Source organism: Elgaria multicarinata, chromosome 2 (assembly GCF_023053635.1).
Source record: "Elgaria multicarinata webbii isolate HBS135686 ecotype San Diego chromosome 2, rElgMul1.1.pri, whole genome shotgun sequence".
NCBI classification, from domain to species: Eukaryota; Metazoa; Chordata; class Lepidosauria; order Squamata; family Anguidae; genus Elgaria; species Elgaria multicarinata.
Window position 1 is genome coordinate 86,510,970 of NC_086172.1, and position 19,987 is coordinate 86,530,956.

The window sequence follows — 19,987 nt, forward strand, 5'->3', positions numbered from 1 at the left end:
TCTCACCTTTCAATGCACATACTGTAACGGTTCCAGCTTGGGCATTGCCTAAAGGAAGATACGAAGAGACCCCCTTCCTCTCTCACAAATGAAAGCGTGGCTGCTCAGCCCAGCAGGCGTGGCAATGACTGGAACAGAAGTGAAGTGTCACATGTGTGTGCACACACTTGTGAGAGAGGGAAGGAAACAGAAATCTTCTGAAACCGTTTCCAGAGGGACAGCCATGTTAGTCTGTTGTGGCAAAAAACTACAACAGTCTTGTGGCACATTAAAGCCTAACACATTTATTCTGGCATAAGAATTGTGGACACTGTCCACTTCATCAGAAGAAATACTTTGGTTCCTTTAATATTCAAAAAAGGGTGAAAAAGCAGGGAGGGGACGGTGCTATAAAAAGAATTCATTTAGATCAGGGGTGTAGAACATCAGGCCCGGGGGCCAAATCCGGTCCTCCTGGGATTCCTCAGATGCCCCACCCCCTTCCCATGGCTCCAGCCTTTCCCCCAATCACAGATCATTTTGTAGTTTCCTGGCTTTTGTGTGGGTTTTTCTTCATCCTAGAAGGTTGAAATGCCTCTCCTAAGGCTTAATTATTGCCAGTTATTTCTTATTGCCAGTTCTTATGTGAACTGCCCAGAGAGCTCTGGCTATGGGGCGGTATACAAATGCAATAAATAAATAAATAGTTTTAAGTTGAAATAGGCTAGTATTTTTTTGCCCCATCCTTTTGCCTTCAGCCCCTCTCAGTATTCAAATGTGGCATCCATGCTATTTGGCCCTCAGGCTGAAAGAGATTTGGCACTCCTGGTTCAGATACCTGCAACAGTCTTGTGTGTGTATCTGTGTAGTACCAGCATTCTTGTCTGATGAGACATCCTCTTCGCCTCCTGCCATAAAGCATCCTTCCTGGCAGCAAACATGTGCCGGAACTTGATAAGCTGGGGGAATGCTTCTTTGGCAGCCCAGCAATTCCTGCATCTTCCTTCAGGACTGGAGGAGAAGGCGTTTATCAGCTGTCTAACTATTCATGCTACTGGTCAGGACTGGCTGGTATTTTTCTTGAGTATGTTCTCAGAGCAAAAACAACAATGAATCTCCGCCCGCCCGCCCGCCCTGTGGGGGACCAATCACTTTTTGACAAAACACCTTCCGCTGCAACAAACTAGTTTAGCGTGAGACAATGTGAAAGGAAAGTTGGGGAGGGGGAAAGCAGCCTGTGTAGTTTGTTGCAGCAATTAACCTTGTGGGACCTTGTGGCAGAAGCTTTGATTAATGCATATGAGAAGGTAGTAGCCTACCAAAAACTCAGGTGCCACATGATTCTGTGGATGAAAAGCCACTGTTACATTTTTTTAAATAAAGTAAAATGCCACTCAATGTCATAGGGTAAAATTCAATGTAAGTCCTACTTAAAGTAGACCATTGAAATAAATGGGTTTTAAGTTAGACATTACTAAAGTCCCATTAATTTCAATGTGTGTACTCATTGTAGGACTTAGGTTGGATTTTACCCATAGTTTTTAAGGCAGCCTTCTCCCAATCTGGAGCCCTCCAGATATTCTGGACTACAGCTCCCAGCATTCCCGACTATTGGCCATGCTAGCTAGGATGGCCAGATGCAAAAGAGGAGGATGGGCCTTCTGCACTTTTAACTGTTGCGTAGAAGACCGAATTTCAACTGTGAAATTCCTTCTTCCACACAACTATTAAAGTTGCAGAAAGCCTGCCCATCTTTTGCATGTGGCCACCCTAGCTGGGGCTGATGGAAGTTGAAGACCAAAACATCTGGAGGGCACCAAATTGGGGATGTCTGTGAGGAGCAGAGGACTCTTAGTAGTTTCAGCACAAACTCTTGGTTGTACTTCTTGTGCTGAACAGGGCTGTACTTATCCAATATGCTAAGCAAGCTTCAGATAAGCCAAAATTTGTTACAAAAGGGGCAAAATGGTGTGTGAATCGAGATAGCATCACTCTGCACTTGATTATTGCAATTATTATCAATTTCCTTCAATTTGCCGAGAAGAGATTCAGAAACTGAAGCTGTCAATGAAAGTGGAACTTGACTAAGTGTAAAAGAATTCAAGAAATGAGGCACGTAAATAGCAAACAATTTCCATTAAATTAGGAATTTTCCCAGAAAATGAGAAGATTTTTTTTAAAGACCTTTGGAGATGACACGATACCTGTCATTGTGCAAGGAATCTTAGAAATGGAAAATCTCTTTACCTCCTTATATTTGGATGACAGCTGTTACTGGCAACCAACACCCTATTTTGAAATTAAGCTGCAGATTAAATTTATGGTAGATGACCTTTACATACCATTGATGGGTTAAGACTAAACTGAAATGTGCTTATAAACTGGTAAGCTAGAATACTGAAAAAAGGTAAAAGCTAACCAGAGGAGGAGGAATGCTAAAGTTACATGTTCACATGCCATTCACAATCTCCGTTTGTGATCAGCGTAAATTAGCTCTCAGAAATATGTTGTAATTAGACAGTTGAAAGATAGTTCCTAGCTTATGTGGTACAGCCAGAAGGCCATCATGAAACTGAAGTAATAGTAATGGCTATGTAGCTTGATTTCTACTATAGAAAACAAAAAGTTCCCAGGATGGCAACATTGGTACCAATTAGAGGTCACAGAGTAATGAGGTAGTTGAGTTTCATAGAACTCTTCCTCAGGCTAGATGCTAAACATCAAAAGCAGTAAAAGTGGAGTGGGAAAGAAGAAGAAACGTGTTTCTGGTAAAGAGCATTGTGAACTATGCAATGCAGATGTAAGGTGGTGATTCAAGAAGTTCTCTGCAGAGTAATGCTGCAATCCTAAACACATTTTATTTCTTTATTATTGCATTTATATCCCACCTTCTTTCCTGTAAGGAACCCAAGATGGCGTACATAATCCTCCTCCTCTCCACTTTATCCTCACAACAACAACAACCCTCTGAGGTGGGTTGGGCTGAGAGTCTGTGGCTGGCCCAAAGTCACCTAGTGGGTTTTCATGGCCGAGTGGGAACTAGAACCCAGATCTCCTGACTCCCAGTCCAACACTCTAGCCACTACACCACACTGGCTCTCTTCTTGGGAGTAAGCCCATTGTTGAAAGTGGGGCTCACTTCTAAAAGTGCAATCTTATACATCTCTGCTCAGAAGTAAGCCCTGTAATATACAATGGGACTTACTTCCAAAGAAATGTTATACTTTATGGTTGCTATCCTACATACACTTATGTGGGAGTAAGTCCCATTGCACTCGATGCAAGCAATGGTGGTTCTCCCTTTGAAAATATAGATGCCATCAGTTATCTGTCTCTAACACTAATCAGAACACATTTCCCTTAAAAAATAGAAGTAAATAGAAGTGTGGTGGCCCTTATATTAATAATCTGGACATTAATTTTGGATATTATTAAATATAATAAAATGATAATGGGTAGTATATTACCCACCCAGTGACTGGAGGCGTTATATCCACTCCTGCAGCCTTAGATAAAGTCCTATCTTTTGGTAGTATGTTATCTTCCCCCAGTTCTAGGATATCCCTCCTGGACAGCTAAATTGGTATTCTCTGAAGCAGATTAAAAATGCAGGCAAGAAGATATCCAAACATCAATAATTTCATATCTTTAGAACCGATGATGGGAAAGCAATACGACCCCCAGCCACTAGGTACTGCTATCTGTAGTTTTAATGTCATCTATTAAGAATTATTCTGTTGAGGTCTATGGGAATGTTCTTTCTGGCCTTCCCCCTGTCATTAGTCAGAAGAAGGACAAACAGCATAACCCATGGGATCATTCAAAAGCCTTGTGGCTGCTTTTCAGTGAGGTATGAGTCTAAGGCTGCAGCCCAAAGTGCTAGAGTATGTCCCATTGTACTCAGTGGGACTTAGGCCGGATCTACACTATTGCTTTAAAGCGCTTTATAACAGTTTTATAGCGCTAAAGCGCTTTAAAGCAGTAGTGTAGATCCGGCCTTAGTTGTATGTAGAGATGTGTGTGAGTTACCTAGGGAGGTTGCGGGCTCTCCCACGAGAGGCATTCAAGAGGCAGCTGGACAACCATCTGTCAGGGATGCTTTAGGGTGGATTCCTGCATTGGAGGGGGGGGTTAGACTCGATAGTGTTATAGGTCCCTTCCAACACTACTATTCTATGATTCTAGGCTTTTGTGCCATTTTGTTTTCCAAGGATGAAATGCTCTCCTATGACTTAGCTACTGGCAATAAGAGCTTTATGCTGAAATATGCTGGTATTTTGGTCCCACCTTTCTTGCCTTTGGCCACCACCCATCGTGGGAATGCATCCCCTGAGAACTTCTTCCAAATGGAATTTGTCCCTTGAGTTGAAAACGTGCAACACCCCCTATCTCACAGCATAGAAGCAACTAGATCAGATGGCCCTGGGGTTATTTTCTCCGACATCTGGCCACAGCATTGCACTCTACTAATTTTCCCCAGCAGTGAGAGGCAACAGGCTCATAGACAGTTAACTAGTATGTATAACACACTTGAGATATCTGTGTAAGAAAAAAGTGCATGCTTCTGGACTCTTAAGGGAATATTTTCCCATTTAGAATCGAAGAATCAGACCTGTTCCTTAGCACTGTAGACTACTCCCTGTGTGGTAGCAACATCACAATTTTCAGGTGATAAAGCAAATTTCAGGTCATGAAGGAAGACACTTTTAGACTGTGTGTTGACAATTATTTCTGTGGAGAAATGGGAACTGCGTCCCCTTTCAGGGCTGGCCTGAGACATTGTGTTTTCTGATGTGGAGCACCAAAGGACACACACTCCCAACCGCCCAATCAAGTTACTTTGGCACCTGAGGCAAAAAACTCCACAAGCACCTCTCCCCCTCCTTCCTGCCTTCTCATGGCACAAAGCAACTGCTGCCTGAAATAATTGCCTCATTCTGCCTAATGGCAGAGTGTACCCCCCCTTACCACAACAGTGCCCTCCCTAGTTTTAGATCCTACCTGAGAACCATATAGATGCGTGCGGGTGGAACTGCCCCTTGTTCCAGAAGGGAAGGAGGTAACTGATTGCTTTTAAAGAATTCAGAATGTTTACTGGAGTGGGGAGTGACCATTTACATGAATGAAAGGTAAACAGGTTTTTAAAAAAAAAACGTTTAAATGGTGAGGTATGGTATCTTTCTTTCTGTTTAAAGACCTGCATATCAATGCTTGCGTTGATAAGAAGCTATGAATTTATTTTATCATGTGCTTTGAAAAACTGCAAAACCAAAGGTCAGAACACTTGCAAAATTGCTCCAGGCCATGTGTATGTGTCATCTAAGAAAAGCAAAGAGCAGACAGGTCAGGCTATTTGGCCATCTTTCCTAGAATTGTCTAGTTTGACCATCATCAAATCTTGATGGCCTCAGGTGACGCCTTTCACTTCACCTGCTGGTGGATCCTTTATTCAGAGATGCCATGGATTGAATTTGGGATCTTATACACAGAGCTGCAGTCCTTTGCCAAATCATGGGCAAATTAGGGATATCTTGAAGTTATCTTTTTGTATTTTGATCCCTATAGTGCTTCCTTCCCCAATGTGGTGGCCTCCAGATGTTGTTAAGTTTCAACTTCCATCAGTCTTTGGGCTTGTCTTGATAAAGGGTTTGCCTCAGGGTGGATTTGCAGTAAAGGCAGGTTGTCTACATGACGCAGCCACCATTGTGAAGCCATCCAGGGGCAAACCCTAGAAACTCCGCTGAAAAAAAGTCAGGCACTTACCATGAATTTTTTTGGTCTGCGAAGGCATGTCACAGCCGATGGCACCCCCTGATTGGTTGCCATCGACTGGACAGGGAAGGGGGTGGACCTCCGGGATCTCAGGAGAGCCCTGTGTTAAATAATAAATAAAAACCGGGGAGGGGGGAGAGGAACGGGGCTCATACCTCCCAACAATCTTTAATTTTTTATTTGTATCTGCGAAGCTGCGCAGATACAGATAATAATAATAATAATAATAATAATAATAATAATAATAATAATAATAATAATTTTTTAAAAAATGGGAGGAAGGACTGGGCAGTCAGAGGGAGGAGAGGTGGTTCGGGTGCCCTGCATCACTCTCCTTGTCCTCCTCTGGCTGCCTCATTCCTCCCCCACGGTGCTCAGCGCAGTGGCGGCAGAAAGTCCGCACTTGCATTCCTTCCCATGCAGATGCACTGAACTCACTGCACCAAAGCTCCACCATCAAGACAGGGACCTAGTCAGCATTCCCAATACTCAGGAGTGCTAGGAGTTTTTAAAAACATCTGGAAAGCATTAAGTTGGAGAGGGTTGCTATAGTGTGTGTATGTGTGTGTGTGTGGGGGGCGCTATATGTGTAAAAAACCCCAGAACTATATATATATGTGGTTTGTTTGTTTTTACACATATAGGCCCTTTTTGTACTATTCAATTGGTAAGTACTAGGGGTGTGCACGGACCCCCTGCTCCGCCCCGCGAGCCGATCCGAAAATTTCGGATCGGCCCGCTCCGCTCCACGCTGCTCTGCCCATACTCTGCTCCTCTTCGCTGCGGAGCTCCGGCTCCGAATCGGAGCTCCGCAGTGGAGGGGAGTGGCACCAGGTAAGGCCAGGAGAGGAGGGTGGGGGGGTTTACCGGGCCCTGCCGCCGTCGCCGCCCGTGCAGCGACGGCGACAGAGCCCGGTAAGGGACCAAGGGGGAGGGGGGGCCTTACCTGCCTCCGTCCGCGGTCCATCGGCTTCTTCAATTGAGCACTTGCGGCCCAGACTTCCTGGTTGAACCGCGGGCTCAATTGAAGAAGCTGACGAATCGCGGATGGACGCAGGTAAGGGAAAGGAGGGGGGGTTACCGGGCCCTGCCGCTGTCGCCGCATGGGCGACAGCGACAGGGCCTGGTAAACCCCACTTACCTTTCTGGCGGAGCTCCGGATCGAGGCGAAGGATCCGCCTTCACCTCGATCCTCTTCGCCACGCTCCGCCAGACCCCCAATCCTCTTCGCCTCCGCCTTAAGGGCAGGCGAAGCCCTCCGCTCCGCTTCTATTTCGCCGGTCCGATTAGAAGCGGAGCACATCCCTAGTAAGTACAACAGTCAGACCAAAATACACACATCTTCTACCAGAGCCACCCCAAGATACTCTGCTGTGTGAACAAAGTAACAATTGATGCCCCCCTCCCTCAAGACAAGGTGCATAGACACAAGGCCAAGAAAAATCTCACACAAGCACCTCTTTCCTCTGGCAATAAAAATACAACATAAAAAGGAAGAACTTGCTGCCCTTTCTTGACATACCAGATCACTCTGCCTAATGGTAGGATTGGCCATACTGAACCACCTGATTGTGGTGAACTCTTATGCCTAGTCACGTGGTTAGGAGCAGGTCCCCTCCCCAGCAGTTGCTTAGCCATGCTGGGCAGTCCTTACCTAGCCAGCCACCCGCCGTGCTGCACAACCACTGACTGAAGGTGGTGTCTCACCCTGGGGTACGTCCCCCTCCTCTTCCTGTGCCATAGCATTAGGACAAGTGTTCAATTCCACAACCCTCCTCCTCCGTCTTACTGATCCACCTGCCAAGTTGTGACAGCTATTTCATGTAATTAACATTAAGATATTTTCATAAGCCAGGGATAGTGAATCGTGGTGCCCTTGGGCACCAGTGACCCTCTGCACACTTTCCTTAAACCCTGCCAAAGTGCCCTACCAACCCCACCATTTTATTAAACACACACACAAAAACACTTCTTATTGGCAGCTCTGTGTGTGTGCATTGTAAGCTAGGGTGACTGAGTATAAGGGTGATGATCCAGAATGAGAGTGAGAAAGGATTTGGGGAGAATAAGTTGGCTTGCAGAGAAAGGGGGCAGGGAACGGTTTGTCAATTGTGAAATAGGATTCTGGTGGTATGGAAAACTGCAAGTTGAGTTTAATATGTTGGGGTTCAAAACCCACCTCTTGTACTCCGCCTTTTCACCAGAATACGTATGCTTTGTGACTAGCCTCATCTATCATGACAGCCATTTTGTTGTCACATTTGTCACCAGGTCAATTTTTCAAATTTCTAAATGTACCCCTGAGTCCACAAACATTGCCTATCCCTTTCATAACCCATAGAAGAGTTACCTCAAAAGGCCTGTTCAGAGGACACGCTAAGCCATGGTTAGGCTGCTAATCCTTTTCAGCAAATGGTTAATGAGTGGGTTTAAACTGTGGTTATGTAGCCACCATGGTTAGGAATAGTACGCACACACAACATGCTAAGCTATAATGTTTAGTTCAACATGCTTAACCACCATGGCTTGTTGTCTGAACAGGATAAAAATGCTTAACCACCGTGGAGTGTTGTCTGAAAAGGGTCAATGAAGGCAAAAAAATGGAGCTCTAGCTATACAAAAATCTGCCAGACTGATTTGACCAGAGCCCATGTGGGACAGAAAAAATCAACAGGCATACTGCCATGCTAGCTCTACCATATTGCTGTGTAGTCTCTACTTGCACCTTTTGAGGGGGTGGGGGGAACCATGTCCAAACTGGGGGAAAAACCCATCCAGCTTCATGTAGCAAATACATTTCACTTCCCTTTCACTCGATTTTTTTTTTAAAGGAAGAATTCAAGCTCAGCCAATGTCAGCTGTTACCAAGGTTTCCTGTTCAAAGCAATAGTGCATTCTTTTCTTTTTTTCAGACAATGAAAAGAGGGGGAGAGAGCACACTCTAGCAATTCCATACAAAGAGAAGCTTCATACAAAAACCAGGAAGATAAAATTGGATTGAAAATTAAAATTATGACTGTGCTTAAGAAAAGATCATTGCCACAGTAGAACAATACAAATCCACCTCCCCGCCCCAATATCATTTTGAAGAGGATTATCAATATCAATGTAGAAGCAGGGAAGGGGATGCTGTGGACCTATTTTTATTAAATTTTTTTGTATAGGCTTCACACTTAGAATGCTTTCCAAAAAAATCAATGTATAAGGCATGTCTTATAATTCCCCACCATTTTTCTTCCCCATTTTACACATAGAGAACAAAGGTGAGAGATTGTAAGGCACAAAGGCCACCAAGTGAGTCCATAGCCAGAATGTTTCTTTCCTAGCTAGGAGAATAATTTGGCCGGAGCAGATCCTTAAAAGTAGAGATTTTGCATAGAAGGATCTCTGCCAGCACATTCCCAGGAAACTGTAGGACAAGGGCGCCCAGATTTCAGACTTGTGGAATCTAAGTACTTTATTTTTCACTAGAACCTTGAGGTCTAACAACAGAAGCTGGATACAAAATACTGGCTCAGGAAGGCAGACATAAAATTGAGAAACATGTACATAGCATGAAGTACATGCTCAGCCCAGGAATTAGTTTTCAGTACTGGAAGTGGAGCTCCTGCACAAATCCTTTCAAACACAAATCTAATCCCATTTTCCTGCAGACTTCCTTGATTTTACGAGCCCAGTTCAGGAGGGGCAAAAAAGGCCTTTTGTTGTTATTATTGCTAATTCATTGGGAGTCAGAAATCCTTGCTGACTGGGAGTCAGAAATCCTTGCAAATCATCTGGAAATCGACCAGAAATCCTGATCTGCTTTCTGCTCACCCCTGCTGTAAGGAATATATCACACAGCTCTGCTCCTGCCTGGAAAAGCCCAGACAATACAAGCAAAACCAACTGCTATAAATAGTATAACAGTTATTTGTGTTCCTGATTCAGTGAGGATACACATTGTTTTCCCCTCAAAGCTTTATTTTACCATTATTTATTACTTTGTACAAAGCTCCTATTTTGCTTTTCAATGGACCCTCCCAAAGTGCTGTATAAAAACAATCACATAACAGCCACATTAAAATTTCAATATTAAAATAAAACAACACTAAACCTGCTCAAGATAAAACATCCATGATCAACCAAAAGCAGCAAAATGTAACATGAGGACTGTCTTCCAAACAGAAGAAGAGAACCGTGTTATGGTTTTAAGCACCACAAGACTCCTATTTTTTAACTCAGCCTTCTCCATCCTGGACATCTCCAGAGGTGTTGGACTACAAACTCCATCACTCTACCAGGCTGGCTGGGGATGGAGTTGTAGTCCAACATCTCTGGATGGCACCAGGTTGGGGAAAGCTGATTTAAATTAATGGCTGTGACTTATGATCTACCATTGTGTAGTATATGTTTTTAATTGTGGCAATTGCTTTTGCATGTTTCCATAGCTTCATCAGTTGCAACGGCAAAAGGGTTAAGACCCCACACATACATATACACACACAAAAAGTTATCTGGCAGTATTTGCTACATAGCAATTATGGAAGCAATTGTCAATGAACGCTTCAACCTGTTAAGTTAGAGAAGGAGAAATAATATGATCTGCTGTAGTCTTATCGCTGCGCTAGAATGCTTCCAAGTCCTTTATTGCTTGCTGACTGATGGCCACAGCGCTGTCATTGCCAAGAAACCAGGCGGACTCAAGCAGGGTCCCATTTCCTTTTCCCATGAAGTTTGGAATAGTGTTGCTTCCACCTACTGTAAGACAGACTGTAGTGCAAGCATGTTGCCTTGAAGTTTGCATGGCTAATAATGGTAAGTTAATGTGACCAAAATGACACACTGAGTATGTGGGATGACTGTTTACCGGGGGGGGGGGGGGATCTACACTACTGCTTTAAAGCGCTTTATAACAGTTTTGACAACTGTTGGGGCCCAGGACACACTGCATATACAGGTTTCAAAACGTTTTCAAAGTGCTTTAAAGCGCTTTAAAAGCAATAGTGTAGATCCCCCCCAGGTCGCTGTTTTGGCCAGCCACACAGGTCCCTGAAAGTTAAGAGGTAAAGAAGGGCAAGTTTAATTAGAGCCCATCCTATTCAACTATATATCATAGACTTGAACTATTAATATGCAAAGTTTTGAAATTAGAACATTTTGGCAAGAAGAGTATGTCTGGCTGGCCATTTCTGTGCAGTTTCTTTCTATGTGCAGAAATGGATACTGAAGACAGAATTCAGCACAAACCTTTCATTTCTTACCAAAAAAAAAAAAAAAAAAATCCATCAGGTTTCTAGTCCTTTAAGCTCCAGACAGGCTTGAAAGTACCAGTAATGCAAGCGAAGTATCAGAAACTGTACTGAAATTTCACAGCACAGTTCTTTGCCCTTCTTTCCCTATGATTAACAGAAGCAGAATAAATCATGCACAATAAGTAAATATAGGTTGTAGAATTTGTCTTGGTACAGAATTAGCATTATTTTGGCACAAAATTGTAGTATTTTATTTGCAAAGTGGCTTGGATATTTACAAGCTTCTCTAACGTAGACTTTAGGATTACATTTACCTATTTTTAATGAATGATGGCATTCTCAGGAATGCTGAGCTGTAACCACTACCAATTATTTCACTTTTGTGGTGCAATCATACAACATGTGCAGCCTTGGTCTTGTTTTTTCCTCCCCTATTATGCTGCAGCCTTATCTGTAGTCTTCATAAACATAATGTAAATGCTACATAAAAGCAAACAAAGTTCTACTTATTACAAATAAAGGCAAAATACCCAATTTAATCTCTCCAGAGCAGGAACAAAGAACATAAATATTTCCCAAATACAGACAAACGTCAAAACACAGACACCAAAACAAGAGGAATTAAACAAATTAATAGGTGTTTGATCCTAAAGGCCATGAGCAGCAATGCACACTGGATACTTTTTTTGGTGCCGGCCAAGGTGCCCTAACCGTATTACTTAAAATAATACTAACACATTTTCTTATCAGCAGCCAGATAGCTGTCAAATAGCTTTCTGCTAGTGCTGAAAACTGTGGGTTCAAAGGAGATTTAGTGTGTTGAGGCTTAGACTCCCACTTCTGCCTTGTACTCAGTCATTTGGGCAGGTCATTTGTCATGCCTCCAGTGGAGCCATTTTGTGGTGGTGCCCAAGACAGTTTCTAAAATTGTCAAATGTGCCCATGCCCCACCCCCAAATTGCCTACCTTTGCTATTAACCCTCAACATGAATAAATTGCCAAGATTAGCCACTTCAGCTAGGGCTATGGAAGGAAAAAAATAGGACACCAACCCAGAGAAAAATTATTGTGTTTCAGTCCCATTCAAATCAAAGAGACAAATGAGTCATCACTCTCTCCAGTTCCATTGATTTCAGTGAAGTCGAGCATGACTAATCTCTCCAGTCTGCGGCCAATGTATTTTAATTCATACTTGATGAGTGGCCTGTTAACCCTCCCTTTGCCTTCATTTCTGCTCACGCTCTTGTTGTTTCTTAAACATATTTAAATCTCTGACATAACACACATGCATGGAAGTCAACCCTCAGCATCTATCTGTATTACTATTAGCCTATTATTATATAAAGAGCTGTATTTACTTTCTCCCATAGAAGTAGGCAAGGAAAGTCCCACTTTTATGGAACAGAATGTGACTGCAATTGATGACACAGTTGAACTGATCAAGAAAAAAATAATTTTATTTATTTATTTATTACATTTTTATACCGCCCAATAGCTGAAGCTCTCTGGGCGGTTCACAAAAAGGAGTGGCCTTTGCAATTGTCAAGTATAGGTAAGGACCTATGGAGTATAGTTCAAATTCCCAAAATATTTAAAATGTTTAGAACGCAAATTATATTGTGAGATAATGTATATTTAACAAATACTTTTACCACAGTCATTGTGTTACATTAATAAATACAGAATACATATAGCAAATACAATGTCAGTAGTCCAATTACTTTCAACAGTTCAAAATCAATATTCCAATTGTAATATCAAATCAAATCAATATCAAAATGGTAATGCCGGATTATACATTCAGTTTCCAATAACCTTCCTCAGTTGTATGTCCCTGTATTTTAGTTTGCCAGTCACTTGAAACTGCCAACGGGGGACAACGCACTGACATTGCATTTGCTATATGCATTCGGTATGTATTAATGTAACACAATGACTGTGGTAAAAGTATTTATTTGTTAAATATACATTACTGAATCAACAAAAATATCTCACAATATAATTTGCGTTCTAAACATTTTAAATATTTTAGGGATTTGAACTATACTCCACAGGTCCTTACCTATACTTGACAGTTGAACTGAAGACAGAACCTTTCCCTCTCCTAGACATGGGTGAGCCCTGCCCCCTATTTTTGGGAAGGGTAACAAATTTCCCCCACCCCAATCTCTCTGACCACAGTCCTTCAGCCTTCTCCCATCTGGTACCCTGCAAACGTGTTGAACTACTACTCCCATTGTCCCTGGGTTCACTGTCTGGGTTCACTATAAAAGCAACCAGTGGCACAGGGAAGGAGGTAGCTGGGCAGTAAAGCTCTCAGAGGAAGATTTGAAGGATCTGACGGCTAATCATAGGGCATGGTACACTCCTGCTGAAGTCTAGACAACCTGACAGTGAGCACTGTGAGCTCTCTCTCAGAAGTCAACAGGAGAGTAAGTAGTAGATCCAGAGACCCTCCCAGAGTGAACAAGGTGTAAATCTGATAGCAGGTAAGAGAGGCATGCTACCTTTCCTGCTCCCTGCACCAAAAAACAAGGGTCTGAACCCATGTGCCTTGGGAGACTGCAAGAGAATCTTAGCACATTACTCTTCCTAATGAATAATCCTTTCCCTTCATCAGCTTGTATTTGGCAATATATCAATGCAGGGGTCCAAAACTGTTGGTGAACACATTTGGGATTTTGAGAGGGTCACAGATGTTCTTACAAAATGGCTGCTATAGGGTGGGGCTTGCCCATTCATAAAAAAAGTTGTGGTGGGCACGGCTATTCACAAAACACTCATTTCTCAGAAGGCAAACTGGTAAGAGTTAAAGAAAAGTAACTTCCTCAAGAACCTATATAGAAGGCAGAGGTGGGACCTGAGCTCTAAAACCTCAAACCATTGTTTTGAACCCAACTAAAGACAGTGCTGGAGGGCAGTTCTTTGCTTTGCAGCCTGCCAAACTCCCAGTTAAAAAATAATTTAAAATATCTTTAAAAACAAACTAAAAATTCAGGAGGGGCGAGGAGCCTGGCGGGTACCAAGAGAGAAGTGCGTGGGCCCCACACTGGAGATCCCGGCATTAATGGATGTTTCCTAAAGGGGGGGTGACAGAAACGAAATAAATATATCACACATTCATGTCACAAAACTGGTAACATTTAGGACTTAGAATGTCTCGACTTCATTGATGCTCAGAGCCTCAGTTCCAGGCTGAGCTGATCAATCCCATTCCAGCATGCCCGAACAAGAACATGCAGAGGCTTGGCAACATTCAAGCATTAGGACAGAGGACGAATGGTGAGGAACCATGATATCAACGGCCTCAGCTCTTGCAATGGTGGCTGGTAACACACTAATCCACTGTCAGTCCATTGAGCAGTCCCAGCCTGCCTGTTGCGGGCCATGGTAAGGCGATGGAGGCCTTCCACTGGTGGCTACACCATGGCAATTGCTGAGTCCTCAGTGCTACTTTCCTGGTCCAGGCCCACCCTCCGGATGGACTCCCTGTATTTTTGCCTTCCCAGTGCAATAATGGCTGTGATCTCATCTGCTATGTCTTGGCGGTCACTCGCTTTCATGGCGCTGATCAACTTATCTATACAGTCAGAGTTCTTTTCGTTTTGCTGAGCCCAGGAGAACAGCATATTCAGAATCTGAGTATTGAGGTCTTCCCTGAAAAAAAGAAAGGGGAGAAGCAAAATCAGCATCACATACCCATTATCAACAAACCGCATTCAAATTCAATTTGTATACCATGCCTTGCCATATGTTCCAGGCAGTGTACAATTTCAAAACACATAACAAAGCTTAAATCATAAAATATGTGTTTCATTAGAGCAGAGGTAAGCCACCTTTTGGGCTGTGGGTATGTTTGGCAATTTGAGAAACTGCCCTGGGCAGCACCACAAAATGGCTGCCAGAGGAGGTATGGCAAAGGACAGGTAACTTGCCCAGGTGACTGAGTACAAGGCAGAGGTAAGATCTGAGCCCCAACTCACTCAACAATTCCTTTGATCCCACAGTTTTCAACACTAATAGAAAACTATTTCACAGCAATCCCAGCCGCCAGGAAGAAAATGTGTGAATTATTTTTAAAAGTCGGAGAGGTAGGGCACCTTGGCAGGTGCCAAGAAAGGTGTCTGGGGGCCAATTGGTGCCTGTGGGCACCATGTTGCCCTACCTCTGCATTAGACAGCAATGGCAAAAATAATTTTAAAATAAGCAGCAGTATATTAACTTCTGCAGCAGCCAATCCAAACGGCTTCTCAAACAGGAAAGCCATTCTTCCAAGGTGGGAACAATAGCACTAGCATGACAAAATCTGCAGCTCATTTCTAACATAGCAGCACCCAACACTTGCATTTTAAAGGCAAGAATGTCCTAGTCCTTTGTTGGGAAGAGGGAGAGGGACATTATTATTATTATTATTTATATAGCACCATCAATGTACACATAGGTTTTCTGGTTGGGGTTTCTGCATTCAACATTATTTCCAGTCTCTCCTCACTTCAGTCCCTGCATCCACACAGGATGCCAAACACCTACTGTAAGTATTCTTTCAAGTTCGATCTTTCCAAAAAACTATTAAACAGGAAAAGATGGAATAGCTGCAAAATGTATTTTCATTGGTAGAACTAGGAGCTCTCCACCTGGAAACACTTCGAGCCCTTCACAGAGATTAGGGGTAGGAATAGTGTAAGACCTGCAACAAAATGTAGCAGTGCATCCTCACTTCCTAGCAAAAGTGTTCTTATTCAGGATTCCAGTTAGCCATGACCTCCTTCACGTCCCTATAAGCCTGGGGTTGGCAACACAGCGTGGGGAGAGAAAGTTAGGAAAGCTAGCACTGAGTTGGGGGGGTACAGTGGAGAGTGACCTTGAGGGTGGGTGGGATGTGTGGGCAATAGATGAGTGACGTGTATGTGCAATTAGAAGAAAACAAAAACCTAAGTACCCAAGATAGCCCTCAGTTGCCCAAGACCCTAAGTACAAGGTAGGGGTGGGGCTGGAGATCCCAAAACCAGAAACACTCTTTTCAATGCAAGTAAAAACAGCACGGAAAGGCAATACTTCACTTTGCAGCACTTCCCAGCTAAAAAAGACAAGAAAAAAAAGACATACATCTAAAAAACCTTAAGAAATAAAATTGAAGTCAGGAGGAGCAGGGAGCCTCTTGGTTTCCACAGGCACATTGGTGCCCACGGTCAACATGCTGGAGACCCAAAGGATAGAGTCTGTAGAGTACCGAACAGGAATCCTGGCTGGTGTGCCAGGATTCACGGCAAAAGGAATATTGAAGGAAAGCTCTCTAACATATTAGTCAATGAAGGGGATATCAACAGCTGGCTAATCAGTGCTGTAAGTCATATCGCCTGTATCAATTTCCATAGGTTCCTCTCTCACCTGTTATTGTATTGTATCCTCTGTATCTCCTGATAAGACAACCCCAAGTTCATGCCAATGGATTGCCAGTCAGCTCCAATGCGCCCAGCAATGCCAAGTAGATTAGACTGTGTTAAGTATCCCGTTTCAGCATTCCCCAAATTCAGAGGGGGAAGAGAGAAGCCATTTTGCGTTGCAGGCTGCTCACTCCCTTGAGATTTCAGTTTCTGGCAGAACAGAAGGAAATATATCTTTGTTATTTGTGGTATGATATGTTACAAAAAAAAGTGCAAAACTTGGAACCATGGAGTTGGAGGGGGTCTTGTAGGCTATCTAGTCCAACCCTGTTCAATACAGTAAATCCAAAACTAAAGCACCCTGAACAGATGACTATCAAATTTCTTACCACAAGATCCAGTGGTGGTGGCCACTGAAGTGGGAAGCTTTAAAAGGGGATTCGACAAATGCATGGAGGAAAGGCTTCCAGGGGCTACTAGACATGATAGCTGTATATCTCCTCCAGGCTCAGTGGCAATGTGCTTCTCAATACCAGTTTCTGGGGAGCACCAGCAGGAGGGTTGTGTTGCCATCATATCCTGCTTGTGGGCTTCCCATGGTCAGCTGGTTGGCCACTATGAGAAAAGAATGCTGGACTAGATAGGCCTTTGGTCTACTTAGACCCCCAGTGAAGGAGAGCCCCCACCTGCCAGTAATGGGCTCCATTTTTGAACTGCTCTTACTATTAAAATGTTCAACCAAAAACCAACCTCCCTTAACTCATGCCCATTAGTTCTAGCCTTTCAAAGCCCTGGACTTACAGCGCAATCTTCTGCATGTCTACTCAAAACTACTCTCAGATCAGAGGATATAGAATTGCAACCTCAACGTTTTAAGACTGATATCAACTACGGAATAAGTGACCAATTTTCCTGCCAAGTGAATGAAATATACTTTCAATACAGCATTTGGCTCATGGAAAAAAACTCTACTGGCTTACTGTGTTCTGGATATTTTTGTCATCATGAAGTGATGGCAATAGCAGAGGACAAATGATATGTGAAATCACTCCTAGCTCTTCCACAGAAGCCTTAGGAAACTCATTCCAAGTAATTTAATCTATACCTGGCTGACATTTCTTTGGACTTTAAAAACAGAGAGAAGTGTAGTTCTTTGCTCTCACTGTTCCAGATTTTGAAATAAAAGTTGATTTAGTTTTTTTGAATTGCTGACAGTGGCTACTAAGAATAGTCTGTTATCTCCAAACAAGGAACAATGTATATCTTTTCTTAAAGGCTGGCATTTCACTCACCTATTGAAGTACCAACCTTTAAAATAAGATATACACTATTTCTTTTTTGGAGATGCAAGTAAACTTAAAATAGCTTATAAGACATAATTAAAAATTTGGAGATCTGTATAAGAAAAAAAAGTATTGGTGAAGACACACAAGTACACAAAGCAGGTTCACAATGAATTCTGGGTAACTTATAAGAACTTATATGCACAAGGTGATCTGAGTAACTTCTAGTTAAAGCCCTATCACCAGGGTTAAAGGGTTATTTGAGTAATGATGGGCTGTAAAACTTCAGTGGTCAAGGTCAGAGGTTTATCTGACGCTTTTGGGATGGTCAATCATTCAAAGTCAAAAGTGTGCTTAAGGTTTAGCTTATCAGCTAATAGTCAATAATTAATGGACAATAAATGTAGTGTTAAGAAAAGCATAAACACGTTAACTAGCTATATGTCACTTATGGAAGTAAAAGTTGGTGTATATTCATGTTATGGTTAGAAGATAGCAGTACACTTTGAATTAGGAGTTGTCAAAATGCATTAATTCAGAACTCTGTTGAAATTTATAGGACAAAGAGATGTTTATAATATGATGTCATCTCCACCAAACGTATAAGTACGCTCAAATTTTGGAATTAGGTAGCTTCTTGACACCCCACCTCCCCACTTAAAAGCTCCTGCCTGTATACCTTTCAGGCAGAACAACTTCAACAAACTGAGATGGGTACAATTTGGTTCTTAGCAATGCTCACCTCCATGATAACAAGAAAGGTTTAGGAAAGACTATCTCCTGTTAAACTATAAATATCTTAGGCTATACTGCATGTTATATTTTGAAGTTATGCCTTACTAAGAGTTTATATTTTATAAATAAAATTGGGAAATGGTTTCTAAGATTTCCCCCCCACTTAGTAATACTTCTTTGTACAAAACTAGAACCAAACCCGGCTAAAAATAATGTTTGGTGTGCTCTTTGTTTAAAGCATATTAATCGGCGATAGATTGTTAACTGGCAGCCAAAGACTACCTAAATACTGGAACTATAAACTTTTAAAGCTCAACAAAGCTAAAAATCATACCACTACTCCTTTACTGCCAACTTAACAGATGATTTTTCAGAGATTGCCAAATCTGTCCACACACAGCTCTTAGGAAATTGTGGCTCAGAAAGGCATTGAAATCTGCTTATAATGTTTATAACAATTCTAGGCAGCCTCCCTTCCTGCTTATTTCATCTTTATTTATCTGAATAATTTTATACCACCTTCCAAGATGAAGAAGCCTTCACAAGCTGGTTTATAAAGTAGAAAGCATCAATAGAAATAAATAAACGGTTTGGGGGCAGGTTATTTGAAGGAACGCCTCCTCCCATATGTACCTGCCTGGACCGTAAGATCATCTACAGGAGCCGTTCTCCGTGAGCCCCTGCCAAAGCACTAGAAGGAGGGCTTTCTCCGCTGTGGCACCCCAGTTGTGGAATGAGCTCCCCAGAGAGGTCCACCTGGCGCCTACACTGTACTGCTTTCGTCGCCAGCTGAAGACCTTTTTATTCTCTCAATATCTTAACACTTAATTTTAACTTAAATTTAAATCTTACTGTTTTAACTCTGTATTTTAATCTTATATCAATTTTGCTGTGTGGGTTTATCCTGGTTGTGCTTTTTATACTGTATTTTGTAATTGTGCTTTTAACCTGTTGGTTGTTTTATTGTGGTTTTAATTTTTGTGAACTGCCCAGAGAGCTTCGGCTATTGGGTGGTATAAAAATGTAATAAATAAATAAATATGCAATTAAAACAGCACAAACTTCCCAAATACATAAAAATATCATTGTTTTTAAAATTATTTAATAAAAAACAATTGAAACAATGAATAAAAATAATTCAATATTCCTTCTGAGATATATATCATCACATCAGCTGGACCCAAGTGGCATCATCAATTGCATTTAGCTGGGGGGGTGCAGGGGAAAGAGATACAAACTATTTCTCATTATATAGATACCAGTGGAGAGAAAGATCTTTCTGGCCATGGGGAACAAGAGGCCAGAAGGCCGGGCTGGAGAAATGATGCTGCAAATCAAACCTTCAATGTGGAATTTAGATGTGGGGCCCAGTAGACATCATTACATGGGGAAGGCCACCCATGAGAGTGACCAGCCCCTCTGATCTCCTTCTGTAAGTGGCACTTGCCACTTGCAGAACAGAGATTTAGTGCTACCAGGGACATGCCCTGAATTGAGGGGAAATGCTTGTTTCTGGAATCGGGCAGGCCAGCGGAACTCATAGACGGCAGCTCATATAACCTGCCCACTTCCAGAAATGACTGTTCCCATTTGTTTCAGG

General features: G+C 42.5%; 1 protein-coding gene across 1 annotated transcript in view; it reads right to left on the minus strand.

Moving 5' to 3' along the window:
- Positions 1-13,714: 13,714 nt before the first annotated feature.
- The window catches only part of PIDD1 (p53-induced death domain protein 1), a 29,217-nt gene continuing 22,944 nt past the window's right edge, over positions 13,715-19,987 (minus strand). Inside the window, exons 15-16 of the mRNA XM_063117097.1 lie at positions 16,374-16,579; positions 13,715-14,642 (exon numbers count right to left, since the gene is read on the minus strand). Of these exons, the coding sequence (XP_062973167.1) occupies positions 14,405-14,642; positions 16,374-16,579 (444 nt within the window). The 3' untranslated portion in view covers positions 13,715-14,404. The remainder of the gene's footprint in view (positions 14,643-16,373; positions 16,580-19,987) is intronic.